Consider the following 24,637-nt stretch of genomic DNA (forward strand, 5'->3'; position numbering starts at 1 on the left):
TGGGGCCTGATTATTTAAGACCTTGTATGTGAGGAGCAGGAGTTTGAATTCTGGATTTAACAGGGAGCCAATGAAGGGAAGCCAAAACAGGAGAAATCTGCTCTCTCTTTCTAGTCCCTGTCAGGACTGTTGCTGCAGCATTTTGGATTAGCTGAAGGCTTTTCAGGGAGTTTTTAGGACATCCTGATAATAATGAATTACAGTAGTCCAGCCTGGAAGTAATAAATGCATAAACTAGTTTTTCAGCATCACTTCTTCCTTTCATTAAAATCACAATCAATCTGAGATTCACATTCTCTTGTCATTTTTTCACTACGCAGAAGAGAGACCCCCCCCCCCCCAAACTTATCCTGCTCTTTAAAAAGTCACGAAGAAACTTCAATCAGTTCTTTAACAGCAATCATCATTTACTTTGACCCACACTGCAGCCTCTCCGTCACAGCTGACCAGGTGCAAAGTCAGCTGAGGCAGATGAAAACCAGGAAGGCCACGGGTCCGGATGGAATCAGCTCCAGACTATTGAGGGACTGTGCAGATCAACTCTGTGAGGTTACCACATCCATCTTTAACCTCAGTCTGAGCCTGGAGAGGGGCTGTCAGACTCTATAATGCAGCTCAACATTCTTTGATCATCTTACTCACCAGCTTGTTTGTTTACTGCACATTTAATACATAGCTCTGTGCATTGTTACCTAAATATACGAACTTCAGTTGCTTATGTATATAGGAACAGTTTGTGTCTTCCTTTTATATTTTATATTGCCCCTGCTATAAGAACTGTAACACCCACATTTCTCATCCGTGGGATAATAAAGGTTTATTCTATTCTTTTCTATTCTAAAAATACTTTGAAAGTATTTTTCACTCAAACTGGAATAACACAGAGAGAAGCACAGCTGTTCTTTAAGCCATTTTCATTCAGACAAAGTCAATGATGTCGCTTGCCAATGAAGACGAGCAGCAGCCCCACTATGACCTGTAACGCGGTGGACAGGGTCAGCAGCATGATGAGGGGGACATAGAAACGATACTGCGGACCCACATAAAGGATGGTCTTCAGCTGAGACGAGTTGGCCATGAGCAAGGCCACGTCCAACATGCTCTGAGCCGCACTCTTCTTAGTGGCATAGTGATTCATGTCAATAGGTCGGAGTGCTTTTCTAGGCTGGGCCTGTGAGAGGACAGGTTAGATACGAGAGCAGGAACACAAATGCAAAGTCAAATAACTTTTCACAATGTTTCTCTCTTTAACAGTGTGACGTCTCTGCACACGTGTCCACGCTTTTTTCCACACACGTTTAGTTACCTGTCCCTGGGGTGTGGCATTAAGGACAAAGGTAGGAGTGGCAGAATAACATATGTTGACTCACCTGAGCTAACATGGGCTAACATGCAAAGAGGTGTGGTTTTCTACATACCTGCCAACTTATCACATGAAAACATGCATGTGCAGAGAACAATTGAACTGGTCCTGTGTCTGAGCTGATAAATCCAGGTGACCGCCGCCATGTATCTCAGAAATACTGGGAGAAAGTTTCAACCAGCTGAGACATTAACTTAAGTCCAGCTGTGTAGCACAAGGGTGTGAGACGTCACACCGGGGTGCAGCCCTGTCTCAGCCCCAAAGCTATCATTCAGCTCTCTGTACAGCTGATGAGTGGAACAGACACTGGAGAGGGGTCGTTCCTATTTTCTCTCCCTGTTATCATGGACTTTAATAGCATAATGATGAAGTGACACTGAACTGAATCATTAATCTTTTTGTTTTTTGTGACTTTGTCATTCTGATTGTTCTTCGAGGTTGATGTGATGTCAGGGATTAGTGCTGCATGCTCAAACATCCAAGTAAATCCCAAAAGGTTGGTTGTGTTCACCCGGACGTTCTCAGTTTTCATCACTGTACAGGTTATCTTTGTTATAGCATAGCCTGCACATGCCTGACGTGGATCTGAGCATTAAGAGAACACATAGTTACTTTCAGCTACTTTAAAGCAGGTTCAGAATGCCCATCGCTAGCTTCACCACATAAATAAATCAGGAATAACAAAAGCCAAAGACATTAAGACGACACACAGCCCCAGCCTTTGTTAAATTTATCGGTAGGATTAAAAGAGACTTCTTAAGCTCACATCAAATACCTTAATTTTATTATTGAATCACAGTTCAACATGATCCTTATTTATCTCATGTTGGGCCTTTGTGTTCATCGAAGGTCAAAAATGAGCTGTTTTAGCCTTTTTGATCCACCTTTCTTTTGGCTCCTCAGAAACAGAAATGTAGAACATCATGTGGGTGAGACTAAAGTCCTGCTAGAAAGAAGCTACACCTGGTTCTATGAAAAAGCCCCATGTCTAAATGACCGGTGGGGAGAGAGCCACAGCTTTACTTTTGCTTCAGAAGTTTGGTCAGTTTGCCCCAAGACAGGATAAAAAATTTGTTTTTCCCCACACAAGCTATAATTCCATATACAATTCTGCCGTTACCTTCAGTAACAGCTTCATGATGTGCCGACTTAAACTGGACAAACTTTAGGCATTTCAGCTACGAGCACCGTGGCCCCCGAGGGCAGAGAGGACGAGACAGGCTTGATGCTTACCTCTATGTCGCCCAGTTTATTTAGAGCCATGCCCTCTGCATTAAGCGTGTGCTCTGCCATTCTTCTTTCTGCTGCTGGAGTCTGTGCTGTACTGGCTGCAGAAAGACTCGAGGCTGGAGACAGGATCAAGTCTGGCTGCTCCTCCTGTAGGATTGTTAAGCAACTCCCACTGCATGCCTCTCTGTCACTTTCCAACACTCGTGTCATTCATAATACAAGAACTTTGAGCCCTTTAACTGAAGTATCTCATCTTTCTCAAATGTCTTGTCTTTTAATATCGCTGTACACAAATCAACACGAATCAGATAAGATAAGATAAGCTTTATTAGTCCCACACGTGGGAAATTTGTTAGTGTGATCAGTGTGCCGGCCTGCCTGCAGCAATGAGAAGAATTATACGTCCTTTACTGAGGTGCTCTGTTGGGTTCACAAGGGATTTTTTTATCCTTTTGTTCCCATTATGATGGATTCAGACCAGTTTACAGTTTAAAACCTAAAAACTGTCTATTTCTGTGATTAGAAAAGTTTCAACATTTCACCAAAAGTGAAGAGTTCAGCTGTTTTTAGGTCTCTTTAACCATAATAACATTTCTCTGCTCCTGATTTTAGATTTTTATTTATTAGACTGTGTTCCAATCTCATACTGGGCGTACGAGCTGGACAGACTGGTTTAGCTCCCCTCTGCTTTTGTTTCAGCCAGTGTCTTTGGAAAGGCTCCCCTTGTAAACAGGGTGGATGAGATAGCTGCTCCCTGTCACATGAAGCAGGCTGAGTAGAACTGTGTGAAATAGAGTGGCTGTTGGTCTGAAGGCTGAATATTTGAATCACACCCCTGTACATGAGCTTGAAACCATATATATACACATGAGATATAAAACAAGGATAAGTTGAGCTCACGTTTATGTAATAAACCTTTGAACTACTGTTAATAATTGTGGCGTGATAAACAATGTTTTCCTTTCTGCTTTCTTAACATGTAGTCGAGTGTTTAACAAAATATAGAATAAATGTGAATTTCACAGTACTCAGTTACAGATTAGGAGAGTAGATTTCTAATTGAATAGCAGTATATATGACCCAGATACTGATGACCCCTCATTCTTCCATGTTTGTTACTCTCTGAGCACCTAGACTGTGCCCTTGTTCTCTGGGGCGACTTCAGCTTTGGACTAATGAAGACGTGAACAAGCTCAACACAGCAGGAACTCGACTGTCCACCAGTTATTCTGTATTTATACTGTACTTTGTTACCCTGTATTTATACATGTGTAATGACGAAGTTGAATCCTAATAATCAGACAGTACATGAGTGATTTTGGTCTTTGCGACGCATGGCGCTTCCTTCACCCCAACTGTAGGGAACATACTCTCTTCCCACTCTGGTCTGGAGTACTTCCCAGCACGGCTGCAGTGAGATGTGATGTGACCGAGTGTAAAATGGTCAGTTTCAGTAATCATCATGAAACAAAGAAGCATAGCAACATGTTTAATGTCATCACTGATTTCTCCAAAAAAACGATGTAAAAACTTTCGACTCACCAACAGTGACACTTTCTGTTTCACACAACATGTCAGTCATGCTCAGATTAAACAGGGTGTCTGACTGCAGTGACCACACACACGTCTGTCCCTTACACGTCTGTCCCTTACACGTCTGTCCCTTACACCTCTGTCCCTTACACGTCTGTCCCTTACACGTCTGTCCCTTACACGTCTGTCCCTTACACGTCTGTCCCTTACACGTCTGTCCCTTACACCTCTGTGAAACACGTCCAAGCTGTGTTGTCTCCGTCTTAACACCACCAGAGCCTCAGTGAATCTGATGAGTGCATCCCTCTGAATGACGTTATGAACTAAGCTGAGACAGAAAGCCTCCAATTCGCCCGATAACCTTCTCCAGTTGATCAGCTAGTGGAGAAAAAAAAGAGGAAACAAATAATAAACAATATGTAAGAAACTCTAAATATGAGTGTTAAACTGACTTACGTAACGTGTGCTTCTCTCCTCGGCTCCAGTAGCGAGGCTGCGTTTGAAGCTGCTTCACCTCCTCGCTCACCGACTCAGAAGCTTCTGACACTTCCTTCAGCATTTCCAGCTCCTGACAGACGCATACACCAGAGGACAGAACACGTCACTATGTTCCTGTCCTACGAGCAGTGTCAGTTTATTAGTTACACCGACCTGCTATCAGGCCTGCAAACAGTCCGGACTAAATGAAGGTTCAGACTAACTGTTTCAGAGACGTTTGGTGGGATAGATTCAACACCTCTGTGAAACACGTCCAAGGTATCTGCTGCCACTACAACAACCCTGAATAAGCCATTAGTATGCAAAGCTAGGACCTGAAGAGGTTTCAGGTCAGACCAGGCTGTACAGCCGCCTGTGTCTGCACACCTTCCCATCAACGTGGCACCAACTGCTGGGTTATAAAAACAGAACGATCAAAACACCATTCAGTTTAAGGAGGAGGAAAATAATTTAGCTACAGAAACAGGTTTTTGTTTCTGGCTGTAAATGTATTTTTTTAACCGTGTCTTCACTTAGATCATCAGTGTCTATAGAAAGAGAACAGCTGGAAGCTAATATCTGAGTCTGTGACCGGAGTTTGGGAAAAGCTTCACGGCAGCCCTCTGACTGACAGCAGGTAGATCCCAGGTACTACTGAGACGAAACAAAAGAGCAGAGTGTGGGCACGAAAACGAGAACAGACGCTGTGAAATGCAGGAATTCAAACAGTAACAAAACTAAAAGGGGAGTGTATGAGGTGCAGTCACACTCCCAGAATTAAGACACATCTCCATTTCTCTTCCCACTGTTGCCAAAGTCCTTGCTCATAGGGCCGGGGTAGGCAACTCCAGGCCTTGAGGGCCGGTGTCCTGCAGGTTCTAAATGTGTCCTTGATCCAACACAGCTGATTGAAATGGCTAAATGACCTCCTCAACATGTCCTAAAGTCTTCCAGAGGCCTGATGAACTAATCATGTGATTCAGGTGTGGTGACCCAGGGTGAGATCTAAAGCCTGCAGGACTCCAGCCCTCGAGGACTAACGTTCCCTACCCCTGTCATAGGGGGTCATATGATTGTTGGGTTGCTCGGTCAAGTTCATGGTAAAGAAGTTTGAGTGTGTGCAAATTGCTATCGTAAAAACTGAAGCAGCAAACTTTGTGAAAACTAATATTTGTGGGTTTCTCAAAACATTTGGCCACGTCTGTAAATAAGAAGGTAAATGATTTGCTTTGCTTTCCCTCCACCAAACTCGGTCAACTGAGACTTTCCTCATTTGCTAATATTTAGTCAGTGATTTAAGGGCAGCCCTAGAATGATTTAATGTGCAAGTCTCTGGAACTGTGGGTGTCCAAATGACACAGGTGTGACTTTAACAGAGTGGGCTTATTTGCGAGTACCGTGTTGCAGGCCAGCAGCAGCTGTTGGACCCTCTGAAAGACTTCTGTCTCTGAGCTGAAGCTGGGGGGGTCTCTGCTGCAGTAAACTCTCAGGTCTGTCTCATAAACATGGCTGAAGGTGGCCATCAGTTGCTGGAGGTCAGACGCTGCTACACGCAGTGAGCTTGGAGAGAAGGCGGGAGGACTCTGGGCCTCGCTGTTCAAGAATACACACTGAGGGGACGAAGCAAACGGCATGCTTTACCACCATGACAGTCACACATGTCAAACAAGATGTTTGAGCTTTCTGTTGGTGCTTTAATAAAACAGCTTCCCTTTTTTCCCCCCTTGTCAGACCTTTGACTGCAGCTGCTCCAGTGCTGATTGCGTCGCCTGTAGAAGGGCAACAATATCTCCATTTTCTTCTCTGTTTGGCTTATAAGATGACTTTGTGTTCTTCCACAGAGCCCTATGAGGTACAGAAAAGAAGTCAGAGAGACTTCTCACCTACAAACCAAATCAGAAAGAGTTGGGACAGTTTGGAAAAAAAAAAAAAAAAAAAAAAAAAAGTAGTGATTTCTAAATTTCCTTTGACTCGTGTTTCATTGCAGAGAAACTGAACACAAAATATTTCATGTTTTGTCCTTTTCTGTCATTCAGACCTGCAACACATTCCAAAAAAGGTTGGGACAGGAGCAATTTAGGACTCGTAATGACGTAAATTGGTTAAATATTGATCCGATTGGAAACAGGTGATGTCTAAGCAGCATCTGAGAAAGGTCTAGTCCTTTCTTGGAGTCTCTAGGAGCAAAGATGGGCCGAGGAGAAGCAGTTTGCAACAAATACGAGACAAAATGTTTAAAGACAATGTTCCTCAAAGAAAGATAGGAAGAGATTTGGATATTTCACCTTCAACAGTGCATAATAGAATTAAAGGATTCAAGGAATCTGGAAGAATTTCAGTGCATAAAGGACAAGGGCGCAAGCGTAAGCTGAACAGCCGCTCCGATCCCTCAGGCGGCACTGCATCAAGAACCGTCATTCATCCATAAGCGATATCACCGCATGGGTTTAGGACCGCTTTGGAAAACCTTTGTCAAGTACCACAGTATGTAGTTACATCCACAAATGGCAGTTAAAACTGTACTGAGCCAAAGGGAAGCCGTGTGTTAACAGAAGTGCCGTGGACTTCTCTGGGCTCACAGGCATCTGGGATGAACCACATCACAGTGGAAACGTACACTGTGATCACATCAATAATTTCATATCAATTGGGTGGCAGTAGCTCAGGCGGTAGAGCAGGTCATCTACTGATCGGAAGGTTGATGGTTCAATTCCTGGCTTCCCCTAGTCTGCGTGCCAAATATCCTTGGGCAAGATACTAACCCCAAATTGCTCTCCGATGCATCCATCAGAGTGTGAATGTTAGTTAGAAAGCACTCAGAAAATGTGCTTGTGTGAATACACAAGTTGTTTACAGCACTTTGAGTGCTCAGAAGAGTAGAAAAGAACCAGTCTGTTTACCATCAATCACTGTTTTTTGGGAGAAATGGATGCTGTGTGCTCCGGACCAAAGAACAAAGTTACAAAGTCCTGCCTGCAGTCCTGACAGGTCTCCAGTCCAGAATGTGTGGTGACAACAAAGACCCCGTACTGTTGCCCAGCTTAAGACTTGTTTGCAGGAAGAAATGGGACAAAATGACACCTGAATCACTTCATCACTCGGTGTCCTCAGTCTCTAAACGTCTTTTAAGTGACAACATTACAAAGCAGTACATGCTTTACTGTTCCAACTGCTTTTGAAATGTGTCGGAAGAACCAAAACTGGAATATGTGTTTATTTTGAAAACAACAATAAAATTAATGAAGAACACATTAAATAATGTGCTGTTGTACTGTTTTCAATATAATACAGGTCAAAGATCATTTAACGAAGCACTGTTTCAGTTTGATTTTACTTTAACACACGTCCCAACTTCTTCTGATTTGTGGTTGTACAACAGCACACAATGAATTCGATTAGGATTCACCAAGCATCCATGAATGAGTCTTTCAGCAATGTGTGTAAGAAGAGATCATCAGACAGCAAACATACTTGATGTGTGTAGGCCAAGGGTCAAATGCAGGACTGAGCGTCTGTGTGAGGTGCGGCAGATTCTCAGCACCAAAGAACTCCTTCAGCAGCAGCTCTCCATCAGCTGTGTGCACAGCAGACTTAACGCAGCCTGGGACGAAAGCTAAAAGCTGCTCCAGAAACTGAAGTTGCCGCCGCGGACTTGCATCACCCTTCAGAGATTAAACACAGAACCATGGATGTGTGATTACTGTTTGTGTTTATTGTGATGCTGCATGTCTGTATGTGTGAATCAATAACATCACTAATTGAATACAAACTCTCACCCTAATCAGGTCCACATCAGATGCTCGGCATAGCAAAAGTTCCTGCCCAAGAACAGCCATATCTGCTTGGACATAAACCACCACAGTTAGTGTCAAGCAGCAAAAACATCTGGTGGACTCTGTGCACAGCTACGTTACCTTTAGTCAGAACATCAGGCTCCTTGGATCTCACTGACATCGGCTTTGAACTGGTGAAGCTTGGGCTGATACTGTGAAGTGAACACACGGCCGAGTTCATAATGATGAACAGATTATTTGTGGTACATGAGCAGAGCTTCTCCTACCTGCTGCAGATCCACGCTAGTATGTCCGTGCGGTGCTGTGAGGGGGCACACAGCAGCTGCAGCATACTGTCTGCTTCCTGCAGGTACAGACCTTCAACCAAGGGGCAGGACGCAGCCTCAACACACACACACACACACACACACACACACACACACACACACACACACGACAACAGAGTCACATCAAGGCAAAGGAAAGAGTCATGACCAAAGGCACAGCGGATCTGTGGCTCCAGCAGTACTGTTTCTATTCGACCGCATGAGGCAGCAGTCATAAGATCAAGAAGAAAGGACGCAGCAGGAAAACCACTGTAAAAATATTCATGTAGAACAAGTCCAACATGTACCGAAGCCAAATCAGCTACACAGTCCCTTAGAACAGCGGTCCCCAACCTTTTTTGCGCCACGGACCGGTTTATTTATGCCCGACAATATTTTCATGGACCGGCCTTTAAAGTGTCGCGGATAAATACAACAAAATAAAACTAGTACCGGTACCGAAAAAAAGAAAATGTATTCATAACACACAGGAAAAGACCCAGGAAAACCGAGTAAACGATAAAAACGATGACAAAATAATGCTGAAAACCGACAAAAACTATACATTTCACACCTGAGCCTCAACTCTCGCGGCCCGGTACCAAACGACTCACGGACCGGTACCGGTCCGAGGCCCGGGGGTTGGGGACCGCCACCTTAGAAAACATCACTAATCATTTCAGTGCATTAATGAGCCGCTCACGTTCAAACAAATCACAGAGCAGCGTTTAATGCTATGTGAGCACAACTATGACTTTATTTAGTTAATATTGTATTTAATGTTTACCTCCAATGAAGAATACACATGACGAGCAAGTTGTTTCTCTGTCAGAACACCCGCCATTATCCAAACCGACCTCGGGTTCTTCTTCGTGGGTTTTATTGGCGGTTGTCAAACAGCGACCGTGTGCATTACCGCCATCCTTCGGCGTGACGTGAGGACCAGAGGAAAGCCACTCAGGAATGTCGGCTGATGTTTACACGGGGTGCTGTTCCTGACAGTCCTCAAGGGATTTATGTCTCTTACCAAAGTCAAACTAGACATCTTTTCTTTGATATTTTATCCTATAAATCAATACGCTGTTAATCCAGCTGCTCTCGGAGAAAGAAAACAAAAATCAAAGGCTATCAGATAAATTAGTCTGTCTGAGAAAATGCAATATAGCCTGATATCGTTCATTTCTTCAGTTCTTTTACAGTATATCAATAAGATCCACTTTAACTTTCACTTTACTGGGGCTTTGCATCAGTCGCTTTTCCCCAACTTCATATTTCTGACAGCGTCATCAAACATGTTCTGTGGTTTCATCTTCTCCACAACTGCATTTCCCCTCACGGTGGGTTCTTATCATAAATAATGTGCCAAAACGTTATTACCTGCCTGTTTTCACAGTGGGTAGTTGTTGGTAGGACTGCGTGAGCAGGGCAACAGAAGCTTTGACCTTTGGGGTCCCTGTATGGGCCTACAAAATTATTCTGGATGGGTTTTCTAAAACCTGCCGTGGTCCGGTTCCTTAATAGCATTTCTTTTAGTCAAGTCATATCATGAAAGCAACAATAGCCTGAAATGTCCAAATGAATGGCCCACCATGGTATTATAGGAAAAACCATAAATCCTTTGAATGAAAACAAACGCTGTTGTCACAGTGATGTACACTGTCTTGTTGGTATATATGTATCAGTCTAATAAACTAAACTATTCTGGTATTCTAAACAGTACCCGAAAGTAGACTGCTTGGTCGAGTTAACCTCCTAAACTATCTTGAACACATGGTGAAAACCTGAAATTAAGACAGAGAAGACTAGAGGAGAGACATGATCATTACTGATTACTGATGACAGATTTAGATAAACCATTCATTTGCCACATCAATAAACAGCATGGCAGGGCAAAATATTTTTTCTAAGATGGCAACCTTTAAAAAGTGAAAGGAGACAGAAAGACAGGTGAGAAAGAATAAAACTTAATTGACTTTTTGTTGGCATTTTACACACAGTACTGGTACAGAATCTAGAAAATGTGGGAAAATACTGGCAAAATCAGCTGATCACTGATCAGTTTCATGATTGAAGTAGGGAGGGGAGAGAATGAGAGAAGAAGAGGCAGCTGTGCAGCAAAGACAGAATAACTCCAGCTTTGTGTCTTTTTCATTGTAGCTGAAGTCCGGGACAAACTGTGTTCCTTTTCACCTCAATACGAAAAACGCGCAATATTTTCTCTGAATACGAGACCATTCCGTTTTTTACGGGACAGTTGGAAACTCTAATAACTAACCTTATAAATAAAATAAGATAAAACAAGTTCAACATCAATAACATCAGAGCACCCGCCCAGCAGTATATAAACTCCACAAAATATGAATAAAAACAGACAGGAATATTATTCCAGATTAAATAAACTTAAAAAAAACAACAACCTGTAACTTTAAATATTTTGCTCTTCATAAAAATATATCCTGTCAAAATTATGCAAGTTAGAAATATGAACATGCTGCCAAAATCCCCCAGAAAAAATAAATGAAAGCATATACAAGGTTATGTTGACGGAGCTGAGGCATTGCTTCAGGAACTAATAAACTGTGCGGGCCATTCAGTGTCGTACTTTGCCTTGAGTGTATCATTACACTGCAGCTCCATCTGAATCTGCACAGGTGCAGTTCAGCAAAGTCCGCTGACTTGGTTCAACATTACTTGGCAACAGGGAAAGTGAGGCAGGTTGCACTGGTACATTTGTGACAGCTTCACTTGAAATGCCTTCACCGCATCATACATTATTAAAGTTTGGGCTTAAAGGGTTAAGGCTGTAGGGTTAAGGCCATGAACTGACAGATTTCCTCGATGAGCTCAAAAACTCTATTGAGAACTTTTCCCCAACTCAGCCAACGGACCTCTGTATGATAAGGAATGTTGGCAAATTCTGAATCTATTAAATTAAATTAAATTAAATTAAATTAAATTAAATTAAATTAAATTAAATTAAATTAAATTAAATTAAATTCACCAATTTAATACTTCAGTGTAGAAAACTGAGCATAATGGAAATCTTTTGATAAATTTGTCAAAAATAAAGATACATTAGAAAATACAAAATAAAGTATAAATAAGTATTTGTACATTACTGGCAGTAATAAATGGTGGTTCACAGCAAGAAGGTCCTGAGTTCAATACCACCACCAGGGTCTTTCTGTGTGGAGTTTGCATGGGTTCTCACCCACAGGCTGTATCCCAATTCAGGGTCTACAGCCTTAAAGGCCCCGGACACCAAGAACCAACGCACCGACCCCTGAGGGCATCAGCCACTGGCAGGGAGTATGGTGAGGGGAGATAAGCCTCCCCTGCACACTGGTGACACCCCTGCACCCCAAGGCCCTACTTGTGTGGGCTGGGGGATGGGGGGGGGGGGGGGGAATAGACCACTGACCTTAGTAGGCACCCCCAACACCCACCAAGGCAACGGGGCCCAGGCCCATCCAGACTGGGGCCTACGGCAGCAGCACCGCCAAGCCCCACAGGACCCAGGGCAGCCCACCTGACCCCACCGCAGAGGAAACTACCCACTCCAACATTCAATCATCTCCCAGACTACACAAGACTATAGACACCCAGGTTGATTTTATTCTCCACCTCTCATATGTCTCTCCCCCACCTGCAGAGTGGACTTCTGCAAGGAAACCAATGGATTAAGCTGGTTTTAAAACTCTGGTTACAGTTTCTTAACAAGAATGATTGGAATGAAGAGGCCAGGATCTTAAGATGATGCGCTTATGATCTTGATTTTTTTACCCAATAAGTTAGATGTGAGATAGAAAAACTGGGCAGGACAAGGCTTAATTCAATTCAATTCAATTCAATTTTATTTATATAGCGCCAAATCACAACATAAGTCGCCTCAAGGCGCTTCATAGATACAGAGAAAAAAACCCAACAATCATATGACCCCCTATGAGCAAGCACTTTGGCAACAGTGGGAAGGAAAAACTCCCTTTTAACAGGAAGAAACCTCCGGCAGAACCAGGCTCAGGGAGGGGCGGCCATCTGCTGCGACCGGTTGGGGTGAGAGAAGGAAGACAGGATAAAAGACATGCTGTGGAAGAGAGACAGAGGTTAATAACAGATATGATTTAATGCAGAGAGGTCTGTTAATACATAGTGAGTGAGAAAGGTGACTGGAAAGGAAAAACTCAATGCATCATGGGAATCCCCCGGCAGCCTATGTCTATTGCAGCATAACTAAGGGAGGATTCAGGGTCACCTGGTCCAGCCCTAACTATATGCTTTAGCAAAAAGGAAAGTTTTAAGCCTAATCTTAAAAGTAGAGATAGTGTCTGTCTCCCGAATCCAAACTGGAAGCTGGTTCCATAGAAGAGGGGCCTGAAAACTGAAGGCTCTCCCTCCCATTCTACTTTTAAATACTCTAGGAACAACAAGTAGGCCTGCAGAGCAAGAGCGAAGTGCTCTAATAGGGTGATATGGTACTACAAGGTCATTGAGATAAGATGGGGCCTGATTATTTAAGACCTTGTATGTGAGGAGCAGGATTTTGAATTCAATTCTGGATTTAACAGGAAGCCAATGAAGGGAAGCCAAAACAGGAGAAATATGCTCTCTCTTTCTAGTCCCTGTCAGTACTCTTGCTGCAGCGTTTTGGATTAGCTGAAGGCTTTTCAGTGAGTTTTTTGGACATCCTGATAATAATGAATTACAGTAGTCCAGCCTGGAAGTAATAAATGCATGAACTAGTTTTTCAGCGTCACTCTGAGACAGGATATTTCTAATTTTAGAGATATTGCGCAAATGGAAGAACGCAGTCTTACATATTTGTTTAATATGTGCATTGAAGGACATGTCCTGGTCAAAAATGACTCCAAGGTTCCTCACAGCGTTACTGGAGGCCAAGGTAATGCCATCCAGAGTAAGAATCTGCTTAGATACCATATTTCTAGGCTTTTCAGGGCCGAGTACAATAACCTCAGTTTTATCTGAATTAAGAAGCAGAAAGTTAGCGGCCATCCAGGTCTTTATGTCTTTAAGACATTCCTGCAGTTTAACTAATTGGTGTGTGTTATCTGGCTTCATAGACAGATAGAGCTGGGTGTCATCTGCATAGCAGTGAAAATGTATGCTATGTCTTCTAATGATACTGCCTAAGGGAAGCATGTATAATGTAAACAGAATTGGTCCTAGCACTGAACCCTGTGGAACTCCATAATTAACCTCAGTGTGTGAAGAGGACTCTCCATTTACATGAACAAACTGGAGTCTATTAGATAGATATGATACAAACCACTGCAGTGCAGTACCTGTAATACCTACAGCATGTTCTAATCGCTCTAATAGGATATTATGGTCGACAGTATCGAATGCTGCACTGAGGTCTAGCAGGACAAGCACAGAGATGAGTCCACTGTCAGAGGCCATAAGAAGATCATTTGTAACCTTCACTAAAGCTGTTTCTGTGCTGTGATGAGCTCTGAAACCTGACTGAAACTCTTCAAATAAACCATTCCTCTGCAGATGATCTGTTAGCTGTTTGACAACTACTCTTTCAAGGATTTTTGATATGAAAGGAAGGTTGGAGATTGGCCTATAATTAGCTAAGACTGCTGGGTCTAGAGATGCTTTTTGAGTAAAGGTTTAACTACAGCTAGCTTGAAGGCCTGTGGTACATAGCCGATCATTAGAGATAGGTTGATCATATTTAAGATTGAAGAATTAATTAATGGCAGGACTTCTTTGAGCAGTTTTGTAGGAATGGGGTCTAAAAGACACGTTGATGGCTTGGAGGAAGTAATTATTGAAGTTAACTCAGAAAGATCAATTGGAGAAAAAGAGTCTAACTTAACATCAATGGTACTAAGAGTAGCTGTAGATAATATTACATCTGTGGGATGATTACTGGTAATTTTTTCTCTAATGATAAAAATTTTATTTGTGAAGAAGTTCATGAAGTCATTACTAGTTAACGTTAAAGGGATTGTTGGCTCAAAAGAGCTCTGACTTTTTGTCAGCCTGGCTACAGTGCTGAAGAGAAACCTGGGGTTGTTCTTATTTACTTCAATCAGTGATGAATAGTAAGATGTTCTGGCTTTGCGGAGGGCTTTCTTATAAAGCAGCAAACTATTTCTCCAGGCTAAATGCTTAGCGGCATACTGTATGTTTTATGATAAGGGAAATCTTAGGGACTTCCAGTCAGTTAAGCAAGACTGATTTTTTTTTCAGGTTTCTCCAAATCCCGCATCATTTACATAACTTTATACCCAAGAGAACAAATCTTTTCTTTCTTCCTGTTCTGAATAGATTTGTTGAGGCATACCATGTGGATCCTGGTCTCAAAGTGATTTCTAGACTGTACAAGGGTTTACAGGAGGTTAGGAATTTGAATACAATTTACATCAAACAAAAATGGGAAAGAATCTCTAGCTCTAATATATGGAGATGTTTTGGCTGGAAGAGTCTTTGCCAATTTTTTATTAAACCTGCACAAAGTAAACATTATTCCAACTCCTCCAGCAGCTGGAGAAACTGTGGGGCCCAAGGAGTAAAGCACCTCCACTTGTTTTGGTCCTGTCCATTGATAAACACTTTTTGGGTTTCGATTCATTCTGAGTTACAGACTATTCTTAGTATGCAGCTTCCCTTTAACTGGGATGAACTCTTGTTTGGATGTTTATACTCGGTATTGTGGATAAAGTGATCAAGCTATTATATGGCATTTTGAGTGTGGCTGCCCGAAAGACTATCACTAAGAAATGGCTAAGTGTAAAAATTCTGTCACTAAATGACTGGTATGAGGTTGTCTATGGTTGTTTAAAATGGAAAAAAATTACATTCTCTAACAGATTTCAATATGACACATTTGTTGTGATTTGGGACAAATGGAAACATTAACTTTTTGCTCTCACAGTGACCTTTGTATTGTAAGCAATACAAGGTCAGGAATAATACACCGTTGGTAAGCACACACAGAAAGTGGCAACTAAAAAAAATCTTTATTTATATAGCTCCAAATCACAAAAACAGTCACCTCAAGGTGCTTTATATTGTACAGTAGATCGTACAATAATAGATACAGAGAAAAACCCAACAGTCATATGACCCCCTATGAGCAAGCACTTTGGCGACAGTGGGAAGGAAAAACTCCCTTTTAACAGGAAGAAACCTCCGGCAGAACCAGGCTCAGGGAGGGGCGGCCATCTGCTGCGACTGGTTGGGGTGAGAGAAGGAAGACAGGATAAAGACATGCTGTGGAAGAGAGACAGAGATTCATAACAAGTACGATTCAATGCAGAGAGGTCTATTAACACTCCCTCTGGCGCAACACTGCAGTTGTCTTTTACTCGCGAGGACGGTCATAGAGCGCTCTTCCCCGCAGCCTCCTCATCATCCCAGAACCACCTCATTTCTTCAGCTATGGGATCTTCTGCTTGCTGGGCCGGGTTTATTTCCATTTCTCCTGCTGGGATCTCTGCTCTGTTATTGACCCAGGGTCCTTCTACTTGAGGTGGAGAACACGGAGAATTTCTTAAGTCAAGAGGCCGCGCAGCAGACCAATTTGAAGCCAGTGGACCATCGGGTGAATTGCTTCAAAATTTTCACTGTACTTGTACTCTGGATATTGCTCCATGTCATTTACTAAAAGATGTTATGACACTGTGGGTATGAGTTTGCTGTCTATTGTCCATAGCAGTCTTCAGTCTGGGTGTGTCCCTGCTGACTTTAAACATGCTGTGGTGGAACCTATTCTACAGCTCCAGACCTTTCTAGATAAAAATGGCATTAGTGAAGTATTTCAGTCATGTTTTAAAGCCCACCACAGCACTGAAACTGCTTTTTTAAAAGGTTTTAATGACCTTTTCACTTTTGCTGACTTGGGAGATTCTGCCATTTTAATACTATTAGACCTCAGTGCTGCCTTTGATACCGTAGATCATAGGATTCTTATCTCTCGGCTTGAACACTGTCGGAGTCAAAGCGACTGCATTGGAGTGGTTTAAATCTTATCTGTCCAACCAAAGCTTTTCTGTTAGACTGGGCGATATACAGGGAGTGCAGAATTATTAGGCTCGAAAGCCTACTACCAATTTAGCATTTTAGGTGATGTGCATCTCTGTAATGAGAAGGGGTGTGGTCTAATGACATCAACACCCTACATCAGGTGTGCATAATTATTAGGCAACGTCCTTTCCTTTGGCAAAATTGGTCAAAAGAAGAACTTGACAGGCTCAGAAAAGTCAAAAATAGTGAGATATCTTGCAGAGGGATGCAGCAGTCTCAAAACTGCAAAGCTTCTGAAGCGTGATCATCGAACAATCAAGCGTTTCATTCAAAATAGTCAACAGGGTCGCAAGAAGCGTGTGGAAAAACCAAGGCGCAAAATAACTGCCCATGAACTGAGAAAAGTCAAGCGTGCAGCTGCCAAGATGCCACTTGCCACCAGTTTGGCCATATTTCAGAGCTGCAACATCACTGGAGTGCCCAAAAGCACAAGGTGTGCAATACTCAGAGACATGGCCAAGGTAAGAAAGGCTGAAAGATGACCACCACTGAACAAGACACACAAGCTGAAACGTCAAGACTGGGCCAAGAAATATCTCACGACTGATTTTTCTAAGGTTTTATGGACTGATGAAATGAGAGTGAGTCTTGATGGGCCAGATGGATGGGCCCGTGGCTGGATTGGTAAAGGGCAGAGAGCTCCAGTCCGACTCAGACGCCAGCAAGGTGGAGGTGGAGTACTGGTTTGGGCTGGTATCATCAAAGATGAGCTTGTGGGGCCTTTTCGGGTTGAGGATGGAGTCAAGCTCAACTCCCAGTCCTACTGCCAGTTTCTGGAAGACACCTTCTTCAAGCAGTGGTACAGGAAGAAGTCTGCATCCTTCAAGAAAAACATGATTTTCATGCAGGACAATGCTCCATCACACGCGTCCAAGTACTCCACAGCGTGGCTGGCAAGAAAGGGTATAAAAGAAGAAAAACTAATGACATGGTCTCCTTGTTCACCTGATCTGAACCCCATTGAGAACCTGTGGTCCATCATCAAATGTGAGATTTACAAGGAGGGAAAACAGTACACCTCTCTGAACAGTGTCTGGGAGGCTGTGGTTGCTGCTGCACGCAATGTTGATGGTGAACAGATCAAAACACTGACAGAATCCATGGATGGCAGGCTTTTGAGTGTCCTTGCAAAGAAAGGTGGCTATATTGGTCGCTGATTTGGTTTTGTTTTGTTTTTGAATGTCAGAAATGTATATTTGTGAATGTGGAGATGTTATATTGGTGTCACTGGTAAAAATAAATAATTGAAATGGGTATATATTTGTTTTTTGTTAAGTTGCCTAATAATTATGCACAGTAATAGTCACCTGCACACACAGATATCCCCCTAAAATAGCTAAAACTAAAAACTACTTCCAAAAACATTCAGCTTTGATATTAATGAGTTTTTTGGGTTCATTGAGAACATGGTTGTTGTTCAATAATAAAATTATTCCTCAAAAATACAACTTGCCTAATAATTCTGCACTCCCTGTATAATCCTCAAAAACCTCACTCGCTTGTGGGGTCCCCTAGGGGTCCATTCTTGGCCCAGTTCTCTTTTAAATTTATATGCTCCCTATGGGTTCAGTTTTAAAAAAAAAAATATGGCATCTCATTTCATTGTTATGCAGACGACTCACAGATTTAGCTGCCACTGAAATGTACATCTTTGAATCCTCTGAAGGGTTTGCTAGATGTCCAGGAGCAAAATTCAGAGTTTGAGTTGTTTTCTAGGTGCCCCATCTTCTTCTTCATCATCATCCTCCTCCCTTGGTCTCCTCCTTGAACCTCCCGGTACTGGGCTGGGGGGCAGTGGCACAGAGGCATCCTGAACATTGTCTCTGCCATCATCATCGTCATTCCCATCAGTGTCATTGTTGTTGCTATCAGTGTCACTGTGGTCGCTGTCACTGTCAGGACCACTCTCAGGGTCACTTTCGTTGTCGCTCTCATCCTCCTCATCATCCCAGAACCAGTTCCCCATTTCTTCAGCAATGGGATCTTCTGCTTGCTGGGCCGGGTGTATTTCAATTTGTCCTGCTGGGATTTCTTCTCTGTTATGGACCCAGGGTCCTTCTACTTGAGGTGGATTTATTTCTATCCCCGCTACTGGAACATCAGCCTGTTCCTCCTCTTCGTTATCAGCCTCTTGATCATTGTCCTGAACTCTGTCCTCCTCCTCATCATTTCGTTGCACTTGATGAATAACTTGGCCCAGAACACGGAGGTTTTGCTCAGTTAAGAGGCCGCTCAACACACCGTATTCAAGCCAGCGGACCATCGGCCGAATCGCTTCAAAATCTGGACGCTGTTGCAGTTCCAAAATCAGTTCATCGACGGGTACCCCTACAACAACAAACAGGGAAATATATTATTGTTATCATTCATATGATGAGAAAACTGTCCACAAATTCCAATTTATGCAAAATAACTACTTAGGAAACATACAAACATACGCCCACTACACTTATTACAGTGTGATTGCTCCTTCAAATAAAAAAGGCTTCAGTCGATGAGCAGCAACGTGTAAATGTCCTCATGTCAGTTTTCAGCCCTCACTCACAGTTGTAATGCACTATTAAATTCAATTATTAGGAATATGTTATAATTAAGTGCAAAGTCTAAATCATTTTTATAAAGAGACATGTGTATTCCCAGTGCACCAGGAAATACACAGTACCACACAGATGTTTTCAGGGCTCAGAGCAGCCTCTGGGCTTGTGTGACTGAGGCCTTAAAACTTCAGAAACTTTCATGTGTAGAAACAAACTGTCAGATAATCCACGAGAAAAACTGCAAAGAGAGACCACACTCTTGTCACACCCCTGAAAACACGGGGGAAAGAATCACGAAAGTGATATTTCGTTGTCTCTCTCATGCAGTAGTTTACAGCGGTCCCTCGTTTATCGCGGGAGTTATGTTCTAAAAATAACCCGCGACAGGTATAATCAGAAGTAGCCAGCTTTATTTTTTACAATTATTATAGATGTTTTAAGGCTGGAAAACCTCTCACTACACACTTTATACACTTTTCTCAGACAGGCACGAACATTTTCACACTTTTCTCTTTTGTTTAAACTCTCGAAGTTCAAACCTTCGTAGAAACATAAGTCCAGTATTATAGAATGAAACCAAAGGCAGCCGCAGGAGCCTCTGACGGTGCAAAACGTTTCGTTGGCATTGTTGTGTTTGATGGGGAGAAAACTTACAACATACAGTACAGCACAGAGTCACACTGCTAGCGATTGAAGATGTGTGTAAATTCGACAAGCTAAACGCATTCTGTACTGTACAGCAGCGGTCCCCATCCTAAAACCAGTTTATGTCACCTTTAAGGTGTGGCGGATAAATACAACAAAATAAAATGATACGACCAAGACAAAAACTGTGGTATTTTGTAAATATAATATATAATAATATATAACTTTATTAGCAGCGTCCTCCTGAAATGCACCAACAACATTGAGAGTAACGTCCGATCCTCTCTGCGCCTTAATGCTCTCTGGTCGCTATGGTAACGCGTAAATAGTTATTTCAAAATAAAACAACTACACAAGGGGAAAAGACCCAGGAAAACCGATAAAAACCCTGAAAACCATAAATTTCACGGCCTCAACTCTCGCGGCCCGGTACCAAACGACTCACGGACCGGTACCGGCAAAGATGAGAGCGCGCGGTGGAGGATGGAGTCACTAACAATTGAAAGGCGATTAGTAATGGACTGATAAAATGCAACCATTAATGCAACATGAAAAAAATAATAACAATTTTCTTATCGTATTTACATCGTTTTTATGCTTATGGCACCTAATATGAATTAGTATTAACTGTACACCTTTGCTTTGTTGTGAACCCTATGAATAACAGCTATATAGCTTTTTGATACTGCCTATGGGGAATAACAGAAGTCTTCCAACCTATCACGCACTTACTTTGAATCGGGATGTTTAGTCCGTCTCCTCTGTCCATTCTTCTGGGATGATACACAATCTGGAGGAAACTAAAGCAGTACAGCTCTCAAACTTTACGGATTCAAACTTATCCAGAGTTATGACACAGTCCTTAAAATGCTGTGAAATCTTTTAGCTCTCAAAGTAATGATTTTTTTAGATGATGGTGCTTATTCCGCCATACAAAGTTAACAAATAAGTTATTAACATTTTTACATGTGGAATCATACACATTAAGGGAAAGGGCTGGATACACAAATCTGGAAACACCTTCAGCTTTAGTCAAAAGGATTCTACCAAAAATTGATAGGTCTCTTTGGAGCCATAAGTTCAGTATAGTTTTAGTTTTTTCCATCCTGGGAGAAAAGTTGAGTTGTTGACGTTCTGTGTCATTCTTACAGATATGAATACCAAGGTATCTAACACAGTCTTTGACTGGAATATTGTAAAAGGATTTGACATTTGATTGGTACAAACATAAAATTTCACATTTAGATTTATTTAGTTTTAATCCAGAGGCAATTGAGAAATCATTTATTAATGAGATAGCATTTTCAATCTGATCTTTGTTTTTTAAGAATAAAACGGGGTCATCTGCTAGTTGAGTCACTCTGATTTCTTTACCAAAAATAGATAAACCTTTAATGACTGGGCTATTCAAAATGTGTAATGAAAGTAGTTCAGCTACAATCAAAAATAAAAAGGGTGAAATTGGGCAACCCTGGCGAACAGATCTCATGACTGGAAATCTTTTAGTAGTATTTGGATATAGTATAACACAACTGTCAATATTTTTATAAAACATTTCGATAGTTGACACAAAGTTTGGACCAAAACCAAAGGTTTTGAGTGCTTTAAATAAGAAATAATGTTCTACCGTATCGAAAGCTTTATAAAAATCAAGAAACACAATAAGGGAATCATCATCTATATTGTCAGAGTAGTCTAATAGGTCAAAAATAAGCCTTATGTTTGAACTGATATGGCGGTTGGTCATAAATCCGGTTTGCGTTTCAGCTATGATCTCATCCAGATTTTTCTTTAATCTTTTGGCATAGACCAACGAGATAATCTTATAATCTATGTTCAAAAGTGTGATAGGTCTCCAATTTTCTATAACAAGAAGATCTTTATCAGGTTTAGGAATTAAAGTTATAATACCCTGTTTCATGCTTGTGGACATTTCTTTTCCATCAAGGCATTCCTTAAACAATTATAATAAAGGATCAACAATGATATCCCAGAACTGTAAATAAAATTCCACTGATAAACCATCATTGCCTGGAGATTTGCCCTTTTTCATTGATCGAATTGCCTCTGAAATTTCTGATTTTGTTATGGGACGTTCACAATTAGTTTGAAAGTTTTCTGAGATAGTTGGTGCAAAATTTTTAACTGACTCGATAAATCTATCACAATCATTGATCTTACAATTTGATTTGTATATATCTTTGTAGAATGAACCAACATGTTTTGAGATATCTAAATAATTAGTGGTTATGTTATTATCAATCTTAAGAGCAGATATATTGTTTCTTCTTTGGTTTCGTTTCTCAAGAGCAAAAAAGTAACTAGAATTTCTTTCACCTAGTTCTAGCCATTTTGCTTTGGACCTTATAAAAGCCCCTTTAGCCATGTTAATATATGCATTATCTATTTCTTCCTTTAGTCTTTTCAGTTTAATTTCTTCATCATCTGATAGAGCATCTTTCTTCATTAATATGTTTAATTCCTTCATAATACTGATTTCTTTAGTGTCATTTCTTTTTTTAATTTCTTTGCTTCGCCTTATTGCCGCTTCCCTTACCTTGAATTTGAAAAATTCCCATTTTAGTGTGTGATTCATATTGGTATCCCCGAATGTCTGTTCTGCCATTTTTTCCACTATACTACAAAATGTATCATCATTCAATAAATTATTATTTAGCTTCCAAAAACCACGTAGTTTACTTTGACTTTGTTTATTGCCAACTAAGTGAATTGTGATTAATTTGTGATCAGTTAATGGAGCAAAATCATGAGAAGATTCTGAAACAAAATGTAAACACGAAGAAGATATTAACCACAAATCGATTCTGGATTGTAGAGATCTATTTGCATTGCTCCAGGTAAACTCTTTTGTATCAGAGTTGAAGAATCTCCATACATCTATAACTGCAAGTTGTTCACAGAAAAATGCAGTGCTTTTAAATTTTGAGTGTTGAGATGTTCTTATTGGTACTCTATCTATAAGATCGTCTGGAGCATCATTATAATCTCCTCCAAGAATCATGTGGGCTCCCTTATATTTTGATTTTAAAAAAATCAAGTTTCTCAGATAATTGTATGCACATAGATTTGGCCTGAGTTGTGTTATTATGACTGTATAAATTACAGGCTATAAAGAAGGTGTTGTCCAATTTGAAAACCAGAATAATCCATCTGCCTTCATCTGAAGATAATGATTCAATAATATTACCTTTAAAGTTGTTAAGGAGAATGGCTACGCCTGCCGAATGTTGAGAGGCGTGGCAAAAATAACACTGATCACCCCACTGTGCTTTCCAGAATTTTACATCATTATCACTCGAATGAGTTTCTTGTAGAAAAATCAAATCAGCATTTTTTCGTCTACAGAAAATGAAAATTGACTTTCTTTTGGTACTGTCACGAATACCTCTAACATTAAGGGATAGTATTTTTAAGGAACTGAAATGTAAGTCTGTCATAAGAGAAGAAGGGAATGAATAAAGTGAACTGGATGTCTGTAAAATTAACTAGAAATGTATAAGGTGCTAAGGTATAAACACCTAAGGAAGATACTCTCAAACAGGAAAACTAAATGTTGAGTACCTAAGTAAAAGTCTTCAGACTCAGTTTGTTTTTCTTTTCCCCATTGAAGTGACCCAAATACTTTAAGCAAATTAACATTTATACACCAATAAAAGTAAGATGTTTAACTACTCACACTGTAAAACATAGGCAAGTCCAAACATAACCAAAATAATGATTGCCAAGTATTGGAACAACTAACTTGGAGGTATGAAAGTTTTATAGAAAACTTAAAGAGGATATTATTGGTTGTAAAGATATTACCTAATGAACCTGAGGTATTTCAAGCAAAACAAAAAAACCCAAAAATATACAATATACAAGTGCCTCAAAATTATTAAATATTGAACAGTAACATTGGGAGCCTGAGGTAGTTGAAATACCTGTTAATGTTACGTAACTTACAGAGTGAACTTAAAGCATTTCAGTCATCTTGCTGATCTTTTAATAACCTCTTATTTATGCAGTGTGTCTTACACCATCAATGATGGCCACAGGACCAATCCATTTGGTCTTCTTTCCCTCGTCACGGGCTTGTTTGACAGTTGGCCACAGTTTATTTCTGCACTGTCTCTCCATGTAGGTGAGATCTTCAGCCAACCTGAGATTCTTCTTCTTCATCACATCAGAGTTGAGGGAAGCTCTCCACACTTTGTGTCGGAAGGTGCGCATGGTGAACTGTATGATGATGGGGCGTGAGCGGTTTTCATCTCTTGTTCGACCAACTCTGTGAACAGTATCTATCATGAACTCGAATTTGTTCTTTTCCTCTGGGATGATCAGGGCGATTATATCCATCACCTCTTTTCTTATATCTTCATTACTATGCTCTGGAAGATTCAGCAAACGCAGGTTCCACCGCTGACTATATCTCTCCTTCTCCTCTTGTTTCTCTTGAAGTGCAGCAATGCGATCTTTCAGCTTCTTCACAGTAACCTCTGTCTCTTTGCTTTGTATTTCAAGACCTTTCACTTGATCCCACACGGCAATAATCTCCGCCGTGTTTTTGTTCACCATTTGTTCGAATTTGGAGAATCTGTCATTCAGCCCATTAATAGCTTTCAAGATGTCAGCATTGGATACAGCTTCCTCTCTTACCTCGTGCACTTCGATGCGGCTCTTCTTTGGGTTGGGGCT

The 24,637-nt window shown here is 41.2% G+C and overlaps 3 protein-coding genes across 4 annotated transcripts; all 3 read right to left on the reverse strand.

Annotated features, from left to right (window-relative positions):
* Window positions 1-177: 177 nt before the first annotated feature.
* Window positions 178-4,233, reverse strand: LOC120719224 (ninjurin-1-like). Its single transcript, XM_040008262.1, has one exon. The coding sequence runs from the start codon at window positions 1,136-1,138 to the stop codon at window positions 929-931; it is 210 nt and encodes a 69-aa protein (XP_039864196.1). The 5' UTR covers window positions 1,139-4,233; the 3' UTR covers window positions 178-928.
* A 14-nt stretch (window positions 4,234-4,247) lies between these two features.
* haus7 (HAUS augmin-like complex, subunit 7) lies at window positions 4,248-9,693 on the reverse strand. Of its 2 annotated transcripts, none has more exons than XM_040008261.1 (9): window positions 9,490-9,693; window positions 8,664-8,779; window positions 8,518-8,567; window positions 8,380-8,441; window positions 8,075-8,265; window positions 6,337-6,448; window positions 6,001-6,213; window positions 4,583-4,694; window positions 4,248-4,504 (listed from the first exon to the last, which is right to left on the reverse strand). In XM_040008261.1, the coding sequence occupies exons 1-9, from the start codon at window positions 9,544-9,546 to the stop codon at window positions 4,443-4,445; spliced, it is 975 nt and encodes a 324-aa protein (XP_039864195.1). In that variant the 5' UTR covers window positions 9,547-9,693; the 3' UTR covers window positions 4,248-4,442. The 2 variants fall into 2 exon arrangements, with proteins under 2 accessions (XP_039864195.1, XP_039864194.1); XM_040008260.1 differs by having other exon boundaries at window positions 4,251-4,504; window positions 8,518-8,588; window positions 9,490-9,686.
* Window positions 9,694-18,336: 8,643 nt separating this feature from the next.
* Window positions 18,337-20,823, reverse strand: LOC120719220 (acidic leucine-rich nuclear phosphoprotein 32-related protein-like). Its single transcript, XM_040008256.1, has 2 exons — window positions 20,672-20,823; window positions 18,337-19,085 (listed from the first exon to the last, which is right to left on the reverse strand). Exons 1-2 carry the CDS (start codon window positions 20,706-20,708, stop codon window positions 18,451-18,453), a joined length of 672 nt encoding a protein of 223 aa, XP_039864190.1. The 5' UTR covers window positions 20,709-20,823; the 3' UTR covers window positions 18,337-18,450.
* Between the last annotated feature and the right edge of the window lie 3,814 nt (window positions 20,824-24,637).

Source organism: Simochromis diagramma, unplaced genomic scaffold (genome assembly GCF_900408965.1).
Source record: "Simochromis diagramma unplaced genomic scaffold, fSimDia1.1 OVJJ01000545.1, whole genome shotgun sequence".
Classification (NCBI taxonomy): domain Eukaryota; kingdom Metazoa; phylum Chordata; class Actinopteri; order Cichliformes; family Cichlidae; genus Simochromis; species Simochromis diagramma.

Bases quoted from the DNA above. Each gene is read 5' to 3' on its own strand.
- LOC120719224 (XM_040008262.1), bottom strand. From the start codon at position 1,138: ATGAATCACTATGCCACTAAGAAGAGTGCGGCTCAGAGCATGTTGGAC.
- haus7 (XM_040008260.1), bottom strand. From the start codon at position 9,546: ATGGCGGGTGTTCTGACAGAGAAACAACTTGCTCGTCATGTGTATTCT. The intron at 8,780-9,489 runs GTAAACATTAAA...GTGTGTGTTGAG, and splicing joins ATGTGTATTCTTCATTGGAG to GCTGCGTCCTGCCCCTTGGT. The intron at 8,266-8,379 runs GTGAGAGTTTGT...TAATCTCTGAAG, and splicing joins CTGATGTGGACCTGATTAGG to GGTGATGCAAGTCCGCGGCG.
- LOC120719220 (XM_040008256.1), bottom strand. From the start codon at position 20,708: ATGGACAGAGGAGACGGACTAAACATCCCGATTCAAA. The intron at 19,086-20,671 runs GTAAGTGCGTGA...TTGTTGTTGTAG, and splicing joins ACTAAACATCCCGATTCAAA to GGGTACCCGTCGATGAACTG.